Source organism: Daktulosphaira vitifoliae, unplaced genomic scaffold, assembly GCF_025091365.1.
Source record: "Daktulosphaira vitifoliae isolate Bord-2020 unplaced genomic scaffold, ASM2509136v1 Scaffold_4, whole genome shotgun sequence".
Classification (NCBI taxonomy): Eukaryota; Metazoa; Arthropoda; class Insecta; order Hemiptera; family Phylloxeridae; genus Daktulosphaira; species Daktulosphaira vitifoliae.
In genome coordinates this window covers 15,421,360-15,440,266 of record NW_026099575.1, presented here as the reverse complement: position 1 = coordinate 15,440,266, position 18,907 = coordinate 15,421,360, and the positions used below count along the sequence as shown (strand labels likewise).

The window sequence follows — 18,907 nt, the reverse complement described above, 5'->3', positions numbered from 1 at the left end:
AAAAAAAAAAAAAAAAAAAAAAAAAAAACACATCTTAGTAAAACCAATACCTTCTCAGCTTCGCATCGAAGCTAAAAACTATGTTGAAAAATTGAGAGAAACATTGAACAAAAAAAAAAAAAATATATATATATATATATTATTTTGATTTCTTTGATTAATTAAGTGGTTCATAATTAATAAACCACTGTATATTTATGGATGTTTTCTAAAGGTAGATATGTCAAAAATGGGATTTTTATATTATTAATTGTATGCATTAAAATAGTGTTTTGTGTATTGTTTTACACAACAAAATTTCAATTTTATTGGGAGATTTGTTTATTGTACATAAAAATATTGGTACATGAATTTTTTATTTTTGAAAAATTTGTATTATACACTTAAAATTTAACATTTTTGTTTAATTATACATTTAGAATTCTAATAAGATATTGATACTAAAAAAATTAAATACTAATTAAAAATTAAATTAATAGCTAGAAACACACGATCCTAATAAAGTACCTCAAGATCAAGATGAAATATTTCAAAGGAAACCAGCAATGAAAATATCATTAATTTCTTATGTATAAACTCAAATAGAATGAATTTTTAAAACAAATATTAATTAAAATATTATTTATTAAGGAAACAATTGAAATGACCATGACTAAAACCGCCTTAGAAGTTTTAACAAGTTTAGGAAAAGCATTTAATGAAGCAATAACAGCTGAGACACCACTTTCAAAACAAATTGAAGCTGCTCCATATGTTGTACAAAATAATCTAGGGTTTGATATTACCGTATTAATTTCAAATACTCCCTTCAAAGTAATAATAAAATAATATTTATATATTTTATTAAACATTTAATAAATACAATTTTTTTTTCTATTTGTAGTTCATAACATTGGAAAATTAAATTTGTTGAGATTTTATGTATTTCTTTTAGAATTGTTATTTTTGAATTTAATAAAAAACTGGACTATTTTTTATTTGAAATTTTTAAATATAAATTGATTTTACAGTTGTGTAATAATGAGAATAATGAAACGATTAATGATATAATTCTTAGAGATAGAGAGAATCTCAATATTTGTCTGAAGGAAGATGAGCCAGTTTCAGTTCATTTACGTCAAAACAAACCTGTTGAAAGATCTTTAAAAATTAAGGTTTAAAAAATTTTACATATATACTAATTACGAACTTAGGGACTAGTGTTAGGGACTTCAAGTAACCTTAAAAATGAAATAACTTCAAAAATTTAGGAAATTAATATATATTTTAGAAAGATCTTAATATATATTTTAAATTTTACTAATTAAAAATCATAATATGATGATTATATACAGTTACATACATATGAAAGGAGAGATTTATATTCAAACCCCCCCTCAGAGCCAAATTTTTTTTAAAATATTTCTTGATAGATTATTATGCTTTTAAATTTAAGTATTTATTATGATAATTTAATATCATTAAGTGTTATAATATAGTAAATATTAATTACTAAGTGTTTTGTTAACAATGAATTATTTATACCTTTTTTAAACGTAAAAATATAAATTCATTATCATTTCATAGCATTGACTACTCTAAAATAAGTAAACTGAATAACAAAAATGTTACCTATTACCTATTTATATCATTTATTGTATACCAAGAAATGAAATATAATTGCCGTATACACATGTTGTTTTCAATAATCTATATATTCATCTAATTATTATAACTACTTTTTATTTTAAATCTTCATGAACATTTATTATTAAATTATTTAAAAAAAATGATCTTAATCATCTCTCAAACATTTTCATTGTAAAATATTTATCTCTAATAAACACATTAATAATATATAAAGTGTTCAGTAAGTAAGGAAATAGGTAAATTGTTACAAACAATGAGAACAATATAAACCTGTTTTCTTACTTACTAAACACCTTATATATTTTTTTAAATTAAATTAACAGTTTATTCTTAAATAATGTTTTACAAATAAACTCATAAAATTAATTTAGTTAATACGCATATTTTAATTGAAATAATGAATTTATTATAACTAAAATATAAGAGTTCATTAAATGTTTAAAAGTAACTAATTATTTTCTTAATATTAAATGAAAGATACTGGAGAACAGTAATACTACAGAATTATGTGTACCATTAATAAAAGCTGATAAGAGATATTTTAATATGAAACATAATTTACATTCTGTACAAGAACCGTGGGGATTAGTAACTGACACCCAAGTTGTAAATGGAAGCATGGTTGTCACATTAAGGAGTATCGTACAAGTAATAAAAAGAATAAAAAAGTTTTGTATAATAAATAATTCAATTCAATTTTTTAGATTCATAATCATTTTAACGAAAACATTTTTCTTTATTATAAAAAACAAGGTAAATTAAAAATGATAGGAAAAGCAAAACCAGGAAAACCATATAACTTGCCAGTACAAGCAATTTATACACAAACAAAAGAATTATTCTTTTGTTCAGAAAAGTAAGTTATTAAGTCTTATACATAATTTTAGTCAGAGCACTAATATAAAACATTTCTTATTATATAATATTTTACTCAATAAGAAAAAAAAATTATATTTATTGATTGTTAGGCTTTTCATATAACAAATATATTTTTGAAAATGAAAATATATATATATCAATATTGGCAACAAATAAGGCAGTAACTCACTTTTCCTTACTTTTTAGGTGATCAAAAATAAAATTTATTCTCTCATTACACTTTGTATGTTTATCAATCTTCTAAGTAGTTTAATTCCGATTGAAACCAAATTTTCGTTATAATACTTTTCATCAAAAGATGAAGTATATCAAAATTTGTTTTTATGTGTGTTTAATATCTGAAATATTTTTAATACTTTATTTGTTTATGAATGTAGAATTATTTTTTCTGTTTTTAAGTCAAACTCTGATCTTATTATCATTGATATAAACTTCTCGTCTGATTTAATTACATTTCTCCAATAATATCATGGAAATAAATGTACCTTAATGTGTTTTAAATATAAGGATATTTTGTATAATTGTAAAAATTAAGTTTAAAAATCAATGTATTTTTTTTAATTATCTTATTTTGAGTATACTAAAAAATTTTGAAAATTACTTTTTTTTTTCTAATAAACAACATTATCATAAAATTAAATAAAAAATAATATGATCAATTATGGTAATATTTATAAACTAACAGATATTTTTTATATAATCACTTAAAATGAACAAAATAGAGCTTAACTTGCTTTTTAGCTATCAAATTTTTATTAGTATACTGTTATTTTATTTTGAATCTCAGTTATAAATGAATATGTAAACTTCAGGTTTTATGGAAAAATAATAATTTACATAATAAGTAATTATACTTAAAAAACATTCTTTCTGAAATATAAGATTATTGTTATGATTAATTACCTTTTAATATTTTAAAAATATGTTAATACATTTTATTTATTCTGAATTAAACATATTTATTAATATTATAGAAAAATTATTTATTTTTACATGATATTAATCATAACATACATTTTATTAAAAAATATGATCAGTAATAATTTTGTTATATAAATTTTCAATTTTGTTTTTAGATATCAAATATGTATTAAGCCATTTATTTGGAAAGACATTCAACCTGTGATTAACTTGCGAGCTTTATTACAGTGTCCACCAAATCAAGTAGAAGATAAAGATCCTTTTTTTATACAAGTAATAAAATTTTTAATATAATTAAATAAATTTTTATACATAATAAAGATTATGAGATTAAAATATTCCTCAATGTATAGATGCAGGAGTTTGATTTTATTATGCTCTGTATATGTCCTCTCTATTTCACAAACAATAAGTTATTAAGAAAGATGTTTAATATAAATGAAAAAATATAATATAATAATGAAAAATGCCCATAATTTCTTTAAATTTATAAATAATTTTTTTGATTCCATTTTCATTCTGCTACAAATAATATCCAAAAAATAAGATTACTAGTAGTTTCAGTATATAGAAACTTTTACTAATAATGTTTGTAGTACTGTCGTATAGAGTAACATTTTCTTAAATCTTATCAAAATCAGGTTACTATAACTAAAATTATAGGCGTATTAGTATTTTCTATTGTCAACTTCCTTAAATAAATTCAAGAAGTTTGAAGTCCAATACCATTGACGTCATTAATAATATATATTTTATCTTATGATTTAATGAAATTTTTGAGGCTCTTAAACTATAAGTTTCATAGGCCATGGTTCCCTGAATATCCCTTAATCTAAGTTTGACAAAAGTAGTATTGTGTATTAAAAGGCAACTTTACTTGATTATATGATTACACTATTTGTTGAGATTTCTTGTGAACATTGCTTATAGAAAATATTACTACATCCATACTTTTGTAGTCTTATTTACCTAGTATTTAATTATGTCTTTGTAATATATCTATATAAATTTGTTTTATTAAAACCTCAGAAGTTTATAATTTCTGATTAACTAATTATTGTCTATGTATTTCATTTTAATATATACTTCAAATTTATAATCAAAAATATTGATTAAAAAAAAAAAATTTCATTTATAATTGAATTTTGATTATGCAGGTTTTAGGAAGCATGGAACATATTTATTTTGAACATACTGATCGTTATTTAATGTCCAGTTATTGTTATAATATTCAGTTGTATCCCACTGTCATATTAGTAAATGCTTTGCCAGTAAATTTAGATTGTTTAATGCAAGGCGATTCTGAAATTAAAACATTGACTCCAGGAGAAAAAATGAATCTACCAATAGTTGAGATTGGATATTCATGTTTAACATTACAAGTAAATTTGCTTTTACAGTGTATTTAATTTACTACGTAAATATTTGTATAAAATTTCAAATTCTAAATTCTAACAAATTTTTATTTAACAACAATAAACTGATAGAATTATCATAATAGTCATAATAAAATAGTCATTATTATTAAATTTGTTTATCTCAAAATATTTTCTCTAAGGGAGCGGGATAGGGTAAGTAAATTTTTTGCAGAGTAAGCATAATAATTTTACTTTATAATTTTGTATTAATATCAATTTTAATGATGAATTTAAATTTATAAGTGAATTAATGTTAAATATGAAATACTAATTAAATACATATAAGTAGCATTTTAAAATTAAAAATAAAACCAAATGGTGAACTAGAATATATTGTCAAATAATTTTTATAATCAATAAGTAATATATAATAACACAAAACTGACTACTAGAAGTACAATGGTCAAATATGGTAATAAATAATAATCTATTATATCTAAAAAATGTTGTCGCATCAGTATAACTTTTTATAAAATTGTTTTTATCTAAACTTACTCTTTTAAAAAATAGATGATTTTTAAACTTATGTCAACTTTCAAATAAAGTAAATCACAATAGAAAATTTAGGTATTAATATATAATTTAATAAGGCAAGCTATTTATTTTATTTTTCAAGTTTGTTAAATTAATTTTTACAGAATGATTTTTTTTATTATAACTAACTCAATTACTTATAAAACAAAATAATTATTTATTTTTATTTTTATTCCTTTATTTTACATGATATTCTTAAATTATTTTATATTTTTACAATAATGGATTATTTTTAAGCTGCTTTATACAAAAAATAAATTTTTTTCTATCATTAATTTTACTTATAAATTTATGTAAATTTTCAAATGGCAAATCAATTTTTTTTTTTATTTTATGTGATATTAGTTTATAAACTCATGTCAATTTTCAATAAATTATATTATATTACATTATTTTAAATATATTATCTTATACTAAACTTATAAGTTTAAGTAATGATTGCAGGAAATTAATTTTTTTATATAAAGCAGCTCAAAAATGATCCATTATAGTTAAAAATATAAAATAATTCAAGAACAACATGTAACATAAAGGAGTAAAAAAAAAAGTTGAGTTGTAATAAAAAAATCTTTTTGTAAAAATTAATTTAATAAGTTTGAAAAAAATAATACATAACTTGCATAAATTTATATGTTGATAACTAATATGTCATTTAATTTATTTTTATTTTTTTGTTTAATAAATTCCTTAATCATATTTTATTAATAAGTTAAATAAATTTCTTGTTAGGAAATTTTATGTTACATAATTAAAAATGATTGTTATCTATGACAGATAAAATATTTAAATAAATATTGGGATTGCAAATGTATGGTGGAAGAACACCCAGATGAATTTTCTATTTGGTCATTTAAAAATAGCGAAGAAAAAACTGAAACAAATGCTAATGTAATTAATTTTGGTGTACGTACAGAATTCCATGAAGGTGGTACTCATATCAAAACACTTTATTGTCCTTTTTGGATGGTAAACAAAACTGAGCAAATTCTTACTTACAAGGTGGGTTAAATTGTTTAAAATTTGTAAAATTGACTGTATTGGAATATAAATTTATTACATTCTAAATATTTGTGTATGTGTTTGTATATAGGCTGCTGATGATGATAATAACACATTACGTCATATATCTGATCCTTCAGAACCACTAATGTGGTCATTTAGTAAAAAAATGTTTTATGCTAACAAAAGAGCGTATGTTAAAATAGATTCTGGTTTATGGTCTGATAGATTTTCTTTAGATGTCGCTGGTAGCTCTGGATCAATTTTGTGTAAAACAAATGAAACTCTATATCAAGTATAGCTTTTAAAACAAAAAAAATAATTAAAAAAAAATAAATGATGTATTATTTTAAATATAGATTGGAGTTAATATTCAACTGACTAATAATTCATTATCAAAACAAGTAATACTTACTCCTTTTTATATTATTTATAATCAATGTCCATTTTCTATTGATGTTCAAGAAGCTGACAAAGTTGCTAAAAATTGGATAGAAGTAAGTTATATATTGTAAAATTTTATAAGATTATATTTTGAAAATGTATGATACATAAATTTTAATTAATAGATAGGTTCAAACAACTGCACTCCATTTTGGCCCCAAAATATTACTGACAATCATAAGTTAGCAGATAAAGTATTTGTTGTTCGAGTTACAGGTACACTTGATACATCTACACCATTGCCATTTTACAAGTCACGATGTGATTTAATACGACTTAGAAATAAAGTAAAGTATCTTATTTTTTCATTTATGTATAACAACCATTTATTTATTTTTTCAAATTGTATATTGTTATCATACCAAGAAAATACTGCTTGTTGTCCTTATAAATCTCTTGACCTATAAGTAAAAAAAAAATATTTTCACAATTAACTTAATTTTTTTTTTATTTATTACTGTTTTTTTTAATTGTATAAATAATTTTTATTGTATTTTTTTTTTAGTTTAGTGCTATACAAGTTGATACACATATAACAGAAAGTGGTGCATACATAACACTAAATCCATATGTAGAAGGAATAGCACCTGCTCTTATAATTAATCACACTAGTAATTATCTTAAATTTATTGAACATGATCTATCAGAATATTTGGATGAAATGTAAGTTATTTAAAATTAAAATATTGGTTCAATAAAATTAAATTTGAAGATAAATTGAGTTGTCCAATTGCAAAAATTTGTATTTTTATTACATTACAAAAATTGTAATTGTCTTGTTCTTATCTAATTGTAATCAAATTTGTCAAAACAAAGTTATAAAAAAAAATTTTTTTTTGATTCAATGGACGAACATTTGGTAATTCTAGAACCTGTATTAGCTTTTAAAACAATTTTTTTTTATAACTACCTTAGGTATTTCCCTTTTATTTGGTGTAATTTTTTCGATAATCTGACCCTTAACCTGTTTAAAGAGGGATTCAATGTAGCAACTTAATGAAAAGTTTATCTTTCAACTTAATTTTTGAAAATGTTCCTTAAATACTCCGAGTGTCAAACATATGTTAAATTAAAGCTTATGTTATAAACTATAAGTTGAAAAAAAAACTTATCCTGATATCTTATCTTCTATGTACAATTGGATGCCATAGTTAAAAAATATGTAATTTTTGTGGTTTAAATTATTGATTTTAAATTTTCAACTTATAATTGCTATAACTTTTTGAAAAAAGGATGAATGAATACAATTTTTTTATAAGTACTTTATATAAATCCCTTTCAACCGACATATTTTTTTAAAAAATTGGTCAATTTTCTTATATATAGGAGAGTTTAAAACTTGAAACATACATTTAAAAAGTATAAAATACAAAATATTACATATTAAATTAATTTTATAATATGTATTTATTCATGTATTAAATTTAAAGATCATTAAATTGGTAATCATGATATAATTGAGGAAATAGGAGTTTGTTGCTTTTGGAATAATCCAATAATTACTTATAAAATTTAAATACTATTTATAGATTTGCATAAACATTTTTTAGCTTCGATTCGAAGCTGAGAAGGTATTGTTTTACCATGATGTGTTTTTTTTTTTGTGTCTGTTACCACTTTTTCTCAACTCTCACCAAATTGATTTCTTTCAACGATACGTCAAAATATCACAATTTGTATCTAGTCGAAGACATTACTTAACTTTTTTAAAAATAACCAAATCAATATAATTTTTTAATATAAATATAACTTTATAATACTATATCTTTTTGAAAAATTAATGGATCAATATAATTTCTTTTTTCATAGATGCATGATGTCTTTACTTTTCAATTGGTATATTTTTTATATATTGGACCCTTTACTTACCCACAGGAGGGGATTTAAAATGATAACTTTTTCACAAAAAATTTACTTTTTCAACTTAACTTTTGAAAGTGTTCTGGAGAGTCTGACGCTTTTATATATATCTTAAATTAAAGCTAATGTAATGTATTTTATCATGGAGAAAATAATATTTTGTCTTCACGATGACAATAGTTACCAAATGCTATTTTTATGTGAAAATTCCCAATTTTTTTTTTTAATTTTTAACTTTATAATGCTTTAACTTATTGCAAAGTGTTTGGATTAATACAATTTTTTTATAAGAAATAATATTTATATCCCTCTTTCATTAGACATACTTTATCTTATTCAGGATATAAATAAGGAAATAGCAGAACATGTAGCTTTTGTAATAATCCACCAATTTTTTTAAAATTAAACATTATCTAAAGATTTGCATCAAAACGTTTTTTGTAATAGTGATTTAAATGTCAATTTTTTTTTATAGATGCATAATATCTTTGCCTATGATTTGTACATTTTTTTTTATAAATCTGACCCTTTATCTGTCAATACAAAGGAATTCAAAATGATAACTTTTGAAAATACTGTCACTTTTATATATACCTTAAAGTAAAGCTAATTTAATATACTTAATTATGGAAAAAAAAAACTTTATTTTGTCTTCACAGTAAAAAATGGCTACCTTATGGTATTTTTTGTTAAAATTCTTGATTTTATTTTTTACATTTTTAACTTTAAAACGCTATAACTTTTTGAAAAATATATAAGTCAATATAATTTTTTTATGATAAATACTATTTATATACCTCTTTCATTCAACATACTTGTGTTTTAAATATAACAACTTCCCTTTATATATTTATTCATATATTACACTTATAAATAATAAAACTTGTAATCATGTTTTAAATAAGAAAATAAGAGTTCACTTTGCTTTTGTAATTATCCACCAATTTCTTAGAATTAAAGAATCTACAGATTTGCCATGAAGCGTTTTTTTATGATAATGATTTTGATTATTGTCAGATATCATTATACTTGACCCAACTATGCCACGTCCCCACTGTGCTGAGTTTCTGTATGAAGAGGTTGAAAATTTTTTGGAAATATTCTGAGATTTAAACATATGTTAAATTAAAGCTTAAGTTACGTACTAATAGTTACAAAAAAAAAAAAAATTTATTGAAATTGAACAATAAATGTAGTATTTGTGTAATATTGCATTTCTTGTAATGTTTCTTTTACTTTAAACTGCTATAATTTTTTGAAAAATTAACAAATCAAAATCGTTTTTTTTTTTATATACAAGTACCTCAGCTGTTTCTCTTTTATTTGATATAATTTTTTTGAAAATTTGACCCTTTACCACCTGCTCACAGGTTGGATTCACAAATCGTACCTATTAGAAGACATGCCTCTCAAAAATTGAAAAAAATTTCCCTCCTTCTCTGTAAATGGGGGAAATTCACAACTATCATACTTTTTGAAAAATAAATAATTTAAAACAATTTTTTTATTAATACCTTAGATATTTCCCTTTTTAGGCTTTAAATAAAAATAAAAAAACAACTAAATGTATATATTTGTTAATAATGAATAAATCTTTTTTTTTTTTTTAGAAAAATATTACCTCCTAAACATAAAATGTTTTTTACGTGGTCAACTCCCACTGATAATCCTATTATTTTTTGGAATATGATGCAGTGTCAAGCGGATTTAAGAAAAGTAAATATTTATTTATTTATTACAAATTACCTTTTTTATATTAAGAGTTGTTAAATACAGTTATGCAGTATAAAAATAAAATATCAGTTAATAATAGGAATAAAACCAATAATTTATCAGTTTTAAAGTTACATGAAAAATTAACTGAATGAAGTTATATTAAAAACTTCTTATTACTGATATATAGAATTTTAAATTTTTTCAATATCCATAATGTGTTAATATAACTAGCCAACTACTCATAAATATATTTTTTTTTTATTCTTCTAGCAATTAACCAAGTATCTTATTTATTAATCTATAATGATGAAAAAATTGTCTGGTTTTTGGTATAATTAAATTCATTCAGCTTCATTGTTATAAAACATTTTTAATGATAATACTTATAACTGTTTAAAAAGTTATTTTTAAATTTTATGTTTGTTGATCGAATAATATTTTTTCTTATAAATATTAGTACATCTATAGATTTAAATGTTAATTAAAATGTATTAATTATGATTATATTGTAATGAATAACTATAATCGAAGCTTTACTTAGAATATATCCTGAGATAATTTTAGTATATTGTAACATAATACATATAATACATAGATATGAATTATATTGTCCAAAGTCATATAAATCTGTAAAATATTTTATAAAATAATATTAGATGACAATTTGAGTGTTTTTAATATAAAACATTTTTTATTGATTTAACCATTTACCCAAAAAATGATTTTAGAATACTTGAATTAATTTTTTTTTAACACAATTAATAAAATATTAGTTTACCACATTTTTTCTAAGCATTAAACATCTATATAAATAATTTTTTTCCAGGATGGTGTTGGAGTGTTCAGTCTTGATAATGGTATTAAAATATATTGGGTGTCATTTTTGGATGGTTTACAACGAATCCTTATGTTCACTGTTGATGCTCTTATTGCTGAAGATTGTCAAGCTTCAAGTAAATTGGAATTCATTAATCAAGAAATATTAGTTTCAATTCATTCTTTAGGCTTGTCATTGGTGAATAATGACATAAGCACTGAAATAATGTACTTAAGAATTGGAAGGTATACATTATCAATATTAAATAAATTTTTTATTTACTATTTTAATGAGTTTTCAATGATATTGTGCTGAATATGAATGATTTTTTATTTTAAATAAGTTAATAAAAAAATTTCCTTCTATATTTTTATTAGTAAATTAACATTGGAATTATAATATATTTATAAAGTTTATGATAACTTGGTATGTAGTTTTATTATAATTTAAACCATTTACAAAGTGAAATTAAATTAAAAAATTTACTTGGATCGTTATAATATTAAAAACTGAATCATTGTTTTAGTAAAAATGGATAAGAAATTAATAAATATTTTACTGTCATTATTATTTACAAAACTTCTTATATACCTAATAAATTACTGTATACTTTAGTTCTGGAATAATATGGGAAAGTAAAAAATTAAGTGGATCACGTTATAAACCTATGGAACAATATGAATGTGAATTAATTGAGAATGCTTACATACGTTATAATAGAAAGTTGGCTGTTGGTGATAATGAACCAATTGTTTCTATTAAAGAATTAAACATTGAAGTATGCTGAAGCAAAAATATAATTTATATAATGATTATTGATGGTAGTAATTACTAATATTATAATACAAAATTATTATTTAAGGTTAATTTTGAAGATAATATTATTATAAAACCATCAAAAAAAGATATTAGAAGAATTTACAATACTGGATTTTGGCTTAATTTGCAGTCTTCAGATTATACATCTCAAATACATGCAAAGATAAATAATTTACAAATTGATAGTCAGTTAGATGATTGTATATTTCCTGTTGTGTTTGCTCCTGTTCCTCCCCCTAAAACAATAGCGCAAACAGGTAAGTGTCAGTTAATTTAAAATTGAATTTAATATTAAAAAACGTTTTTTTTTTCATTTGTGGCCCCTAAGGGCTATTGCAAATTTTCTCAAAGAAGAAGTTTCTTAACCATTTAAATTATTTAATAACTATAATTATTTTTAGAACGGAAACCGTTTGTGGAGCTTAGTATAGTAGAACGTTTGAATAAATATAGTTCTGTTAAACAATACAAATACTATAAAATGTTGATCCAGGAATTTCATATTAAATTGGACATAGGTTTCATTAATGCTCTTATTAAAATGACTGAAAAGTATGAAGTTACTGAAGAAGAAAGGGTTGGATTTTTTTTTAAATTAAATTTTTAATTTTTAAACAATTTCTTTTGATTAGAAATGTTGAAAAACTTAACATTAATTTTTATATTATTTAGTTAAAAGTTTTTAATGAAGATCTATGTTATGCAAGTAAACCATTGGAATCACAAATTATTAATTTATCTTTACAAGAACAAAAGAACTATTATGATATGCTCCATTTCTCCCCACTTAAAGTATGTATTCATTAAAAATGATTATATACTTCAATAATTTACCATTTATATTAATTTTATTTTAGATTCATGTCACATTTTCCCTTAGTGGAGATGAATTAGAAAATATTCCACCAATTATTAGTATTATTTTGCAAAGTGTTGGTGTAACTATTACTAGTGTTCAAGATGTTGTATTAAAGTAAGCAATTTCAGTTTAAAATTTACATTTTTACACTTTAAATCATATTATTTTTTCAAGGTTGGCATTTTTTGAACGACAGTATGTCTTATTAAACCAACGTCAGTTGATTATGGAAGCTCAACATCATTATGTTAGTCAACTTATTAAACAGTTATATGTACTTGTTCTGGGTTTAGATGTATTAGGAAATCCATTTGGTCTTGTATCAGGTTTTAAGCAAGGAGTTGAAGATCTGTTTTATGAGCCCTTCCAAGTAAATACTTATTAATAATCTTAAATATATAATGAATATATTTGTGAAAATTAATCAATTTTGTTTTTTACTATTTTAGGGTGCTATTCAGGGTCCAGAAGAATTTGCAGAAGGTTTAGTGTTAGGTGTTAAAAGTTTGTTTGGTCATACAGTTGGAGGTGCTGCCGGAGCAGTTGGTAGAATAACAGGTGCTATGGGTTAGTATAATTAATATTTAATAGTTCTAATACTTTTATTTTCTATCTTAGATTAATATAATTTTTATATAATACATTTTTAGGTAAAGGCATAGCAGCACTAACATTTGATAAAGATTATCAAAAAAAACGCCAAGAAATTATGAATGAGCAACCAAAAAATTTCCCTGCTGGGCTAGCACAGGGTGGCCGAGGACTTGTTTTGGTAATTATTGAAACATTAAAATATAGACATTCTTATATTACTTACCCTACTTATTATACATATTAATAGTAAAACAAATATGTTTGTATAGGGTGTTGTAGAAGGAGTGGAAGGTGTTTTTGAAAAGCCTATAAGTGGGGCTCGTAGTGATGGAGTTAAAGGATTTTTTAAAGGAATGAGCAAAGGGATGGTAGGTCTTGTAGCTAGACCTTTATCTGGAGCATTAGATTTTACCAGTGGGACTTTAAATACTATTAAAAGGTTTGTACAAAAAATGTTAAATTTTTTAATGTAACATTCAACTCTCAAGTTTAATTGTCTTTTCTATAGTCTTATTTTTTCCATCTTCAGAACTTTAGCTCAATATTCTTCTACTGCACGATTTTAAATTTTACAGGGTAACTGATACAACATCAGAAGTGCAAAGAGTACGTTTGCCTAGGCATTTTAAAGAAGATAAACAAGTGAGACCTTATTGTAAACGAGAAGCTGAAGGATACAAACTATTAAAGGTGAAGAAAACCAATGTTTTTAATTATATGTAACAAGTGACTTATTGTGATAAAACAATTTTTATGAAAAATATAAAATTGGTATTAAACATCTTTTTACTTAACAAAAGTAAGTAAATTGTGACCAGAAAAACACTGTAAATGCATACAAATTTAAAAAAAATCATTTGTCTGCATTTCTAATTACTTACTTATTTTATTTTCATTTTTGTCTTTTTTTCATCCAATTTATTGTTAATATTTCTGGGATAAGATTTTTACTTGTTTATACAAACTGAACTTTTGTAATCGTTCTGTTATTAATGTTTAGTTAGTAATTGAATTTAGTGTGACATTTGTAAATTATAATAGCACCAAAATTGTTCGATTTTTGTTAATAAAGAATAATTTATTGTACACTAAAAATGAGTGTCAAATTTTTATATATTTAGGTAACATTTTTAATTTACATTGTAATAAAGTAAGGGGTCAATAAATAAAGGTATTTACTATTTTTTATTAAAAACATTCAGAAAGAAAAGATTTTCTAAAACTTTTTCATATCACTTACATTAGGTAGGATAGTACTTATATAAATCATGTAATTTTAAAATTCTAATAGTTTTAAAAGTAAAATAATGGATTGAAAATTCTAAATAATCTTAAATTGTATGAAAATATATATTCACTCACATTAATATTTACACTAGCATAAAGAGATAAATAATTTTTTTAAATTTGTTTGGTGTACACCTTTATCCATTGATCCCTTTAACAAGTCCTTAATTATAAATAAACATATCAAAATAAGATTATATCTGGGTTGTTGTGAATCGTTAATCTTTTGGTAAGGTCACATAATACTTATGTGTTTGATGTTACTCGATTCAATGTTACAGACAGTTGAAGAAGGAAATTATAAATTAACAGACAACTACATTTACCATTTAAGAATGGGAGTCTCTAATAAAGAAATATTTGTATTAACATCTCAAAGAATTATGTATATTGTTCGAAGCTACTGGACTGGTTCATACAAAGTATTGGTCATAAAATAAATATAACTATTTTTTTGAAATTACAAACATAATTTAATTAGATTCAATGGGAGTATGTTTGGCCAGCAATGATAAGTTCCCCAAAAATAAAACCACGTGGAATACTTATACATGCAAAAGATAGTAATTCCAATAAGTGTTTTTGGTGGTGTTTCAAAAAAAGGGAATCAAAAACTAAATTGATTACGGTTACAAACCCTGAAATTTGTATTGTATGTATTATATATTGTTTATTTACAAATATATATAAACATATGTTGAAGTATTATTTTTATAAACATGATTTGTTTAATAATTTTAGTGGTTAACCGAAAGAATGTGTGAATTAATGAAGGATTATAATCCAGACGTGAAATCTCTAAACTCATCTAAAACATCTCTTTTAGATGATTTTAATTAAAAAAAATTATTAAAATTAAGATTAATACATAACCATAAAATAGTTTTGATTACAATAATAATTTTCATTAGAAATTGTTTTTAATAAACATGTATGCAAATGATGGTAGCTTATAATAAGATTTACTTATGCCAAAATTTGGAGTATATTAATTTTATTTTTTTAGAATTAATGCATGTTTTATAATTTATTACATAATATGAGCTAAGGTGAAAAAAACTAAACGATTTTAGTTTTACCTAATTTGTTAAAACTTTTAAATTAAATTTTAGCACATTTGTTATTAATAGCTTGAATTTTTATATGAACTAAATATTAATCAACTGATCTTAATTATAAATAATTTATTATTAATTATTTTTTATTCAAAGTTTTATTAAAATATTATTATACTATTTTTTTTTAACAAATATTGTGATAATATATACAAAGAATTACTGTTATTTTTATATGCATTTTTTTATCATGTTTTATTATTAATTAAAATATAATACATAATAGTTGACTTTTCATTTTTGTTTTTAATTATTTTAAATTCATTCAAATATTTGGTTTCAAATTGACATATTCAGTGATTAATAAGATCGTTCATCTCATGAACTTTTGGAAATTTCAAATAATATTATTGTTATGATGTATTAATATCTTACTTTTTTCTTGTGTCTGACCATTTTTATACTCTGTACCTATAGAATTGATTTTTTGCTATACAGTAAGACAAATATTAGATGAAAACACATAAACGGGAAAGTCATATAATCCCGTTTTTTAGATTCAATACGAAGCTAAGGTATTAATTTTACTATGTGCGTTTTAGTTTTTGTAACCACTTTTTCTCAGTTCTCACTGAACTGATTTCTTTTAACGATACGTCAAAATATCAAAATATCTTATCTAGTCGAAGACATTACCCTCAAAATTTTTAAAAAATTCGCTCGATCCCCATAAATGGAGTAAAATTCCAAAAATATTACAAATTTAAATGATAAAAATCATCTTCTATCGGGATGTTTTTTGTACTTAAAACTGCCATAACTTTTTCTAATATTAACAAATCAAAATAATATTTTTTTGTATTGAAACCTTAGATATTTCCCTTTCATTTGATATAATTTTTTTTGAAAATCTAACACTTATTCTGCTCACTGGAGAGATTTAACATAGTAACTTTTTTAGAAAAAATAAGTTTTTCTACTTAATTTTTGAAAATGTTTCGGAAATACTGCGTCTTTTAAACATATGTCAAATTAATACTTATGTCATGTACTATAAAATAAAATAAAAAATTTGTCCCGACGACCTATCTTCTATGCGCAAATGGCTATCGAATTCAAAAATATGCTATTTTTGTGTTAAAATCCTGGGTTTTGTATTTTATTTTATTTTAAAATATCTTATAAGGGCAATACACTGCCCAATTTTTTTATAATTATTATTTTTATAATAGGCTAAATTGAATAACTTTTTTTTTATTGGTTTTTTTAGATATATAATCATTAAAATTAATTAAATTCTGAATATTTCCATTATAGAATCTTTTTAAACACCAAAAGTTAATTAGAAATGATTACTATGATTTTTATTTAAGTGATCTATTACGATAAAAATCTAACTTCTCTGATAAATATACTGTAAATAGTAATTATAAAATTTGCTGACAGCATATTAATCTTAACAATTTCATTTTTATCTATTTAATAATGTCAATTTCAAACTTGCAAATTGAGCTACTTGTTATGGTAACAAATTCATTTTTTTTTTTAATAAAACTTTCACTTTAAACGACAATTAAAAGTAGGTTCAAAATTATTACTTTTAACATATTAAAAATCAAAATCAATAATAATTTGAAAACAATTAATTTTAAAAATTATATATTATATAATTAAAAGAATTACTAATCTGGGTATAATTAAGGAAATAGAAGTTGAAGTTGATCTTTTTTTTATTATAAACTTTCAAAAAATCAACTTTAAAATACCAAAAAAATAGGTTAAAAATAATATTTTCAATTGAATATTTTTAAAATATTAAAAATTAAAATCTGTAATTATTTATAAATATTTTTTTTGTGTTTTTAATTATTTTTTTATCGTAAATAATTTCAAAAGAAATATTAATAATTTCTATGTAACTTTTGGTGTTTAAATATTCAGAACTATTTTTCTTATAGTTTTTATCTAATAAGTAATTATATCAAAAATTATTGGTGATGGAAAACATATAAATGCTGATTTGAAATTAGCACTAAAAATTTAATAATAAAAAGTATATTTTTGACTCTAACGAAATTTTTTTGCAGACCATTTATTCATAATGTAAGAACATTTATTACCATGTTCTTACCACTTATATTACACACGTTTTATTTCTATTTATTTAATTCGTAATACATATTAATTAGCATAGAGGGGGATGCTGATATGACAATTCTACTCGTCTGTAGCCCGGAGCTACTGACGTCGAACTAACAAAGGGCAGTTGTGTTTGAGTGGCCGTTATAGACATAATTTTCAATATTATTACTTTCGTCTTATTTATATTATTTATAACTTTACTTGTTTTATTCAACGACCCGTCTATCGCCAATTGTCATCATAGCCAACCAACTCCGTCTCACTTGGATATACCTACTAACCAACTGTACTAGGATTCAGGTCAGACGTATTGTACATTACATATAACTTATATTTACTGAACATCTAAATATAACCTTACTTTGTCGTTGACATAAAACAATAGTCTAATTTTATTTAATAATCTATCCCCTGTAACTAAGGTACACGATTGCCTGTGTCTCCTTCAGGCAATTAAAACTCATTTAAGGAGATAGGGACGATATTTGAGCAGACGTCGGGTAGCTTCCGATTCTTGGTTTTGACCAAGATCCTCAACTATTAAACAAGCCCCTAACAATAATTAACAACAAATTATTATCTAAAATGTTCTGTGTCAAACCTTTCAATTTTCATACACGTTTGCCATATAAGTAGTACTTATAATTTACTTATAATTAAGTACTTTATAATTTTTTATAAATTCTCCAAAAAAATTACAATACTAAATTTTTAAATTCAATTTCATACTACGTTGAATTTCTTTAATAGATATTTATTCATAAATTATACCTATAAATCTACTACTAATTAGGAATAATGATAGAAATAGGAGTTAATTTTGTTTTCAGAATGATCAATCGATTTTAGCTTCGATGCGAAGGTATTACTGATAAGGTATTGCTGAGAAGGTATTAATTTTACTATGATGTGTTTTTTTTTTTTTTTTTTTTTT

The 18,907-nt window shown here is 22.4% G+C and overlaps 1 protein-coding gene and 1 long non-coding RNA gene across 2 annotated transcripts in view; one reads left to right on the top strand and one right to left on the bottom strand.

Moving 5' to 3' along the window:
- The window catches only part of LOC126904668 (intermembrane lipid transfer protein Vps13), a 44,292-nt gene extending 28,373 nt beyond the window's left edge, over positions 1 to 15,919 (top strand). Inside the window, exons 34-60 of the mRNA XM_050683877.1 lie at positions 480 to 569; positions 631 to 813; positions 1,011 to 1,154; positions 2,107 to 2,277; positions 2,334 to 2,485; positions 3,585 to 3,702; positions 4,587 to 4,811; positions 6,156 to 6,380; positions 6,472 to 6,675; positions 6,740 to 6,877; positions 6,950 to 7,111; positions 7,330 to 7,487; positions 10,295 to 10,400; positions 11,227 to 11,462; positions 11,833 to 11,995; positions 12,080 to 12,293; positions 12,438 to 12,613; positions 12,709 to 12,828; positions 12,894 to 13,009; positions 13,070 to 13,265; positions 13,345 to 13,462; positions 13,546 to 13,667; positions 13,759 to 13,928; positions 14,065 to 14,179; positions 15,058 to 15,198; positions 15,258 to 15,428; positions 15,518 to 15,919. Of these exons, the coding sequence (XP_050539834.1) occupies positions 480 to 569; positions 631 to 813; positions 1,011 to 1,154; positions 2,107 to 2,277; positions 2,334 to 2,485; positions 3,585 to 3,702; positions 4,587 to 4,811; positions 6,156 to 6,380; positions 6,472 to 6,675; positions 6,740 to 6,877; positions 6,950 to 7,111; positions 7,330 to 7,487; positions 10,295 to 10,400; positions 11,227 to 11,462; positions 11,833 to 11,995; positions 12,080 to 12,293; positions 12,438 to 12,613; positions 12,709 to 12,828; positions 12,894 to 13,009; positions 13,070 to 13,265; positions 13,345 to 13,462; positions 13,546 to 13,667; positions 13,759 to 13,928; positions 14,065 to 14,179; positions 15,058 to 15,198; positions 15,258 to 15,428; positions 15,518 to 15,616 (4,233 nt within the window). The 3' untranslated portion in view covers positions 15,617 to 15,919. The remainder of the gene's footprint in view (positions 1 to 479; positions 570 to 630; positions 814 to 1,010; positions 1,155 to 2,106; positions 2,278 to 2,333; positions 2,486 to 3,584; positions 3,703 to 4,586; positions 4,812 to 6,155; positions 6,381 to 6,471; positions 6,676 to 6,739; positions 6,878 to 6,949; positions 7,112 to 7,329; positions 7,488 to 10,294; positions 10,401 to 11,226; positions 11,463 to 11,832; positions 11,996 to 12,079; positions 12,294 to 12,437; positions 12,614 to 12,708; positions 12,829 to 12,893; positions 13,010 to 13,069; positions 13,266 to 13,344; positions 13,463 to 13,545; positions 13,668 to 13,758; positions 13,929 to 14,064; positions 14,180 to 15,057; positions 15,199 to 15,257; positions 15,429 to 15,517) is intronic.
- LOC126904683 (uncharacterized) overlaps positions 1 to 18,907 on the bottom strand; it is a 62,854-nt gene that overhangs the window by 22,254 nt on the left and 21,693 nt on the right. The gene's annotated exons all lie outside the window — the stretch shown is intronic.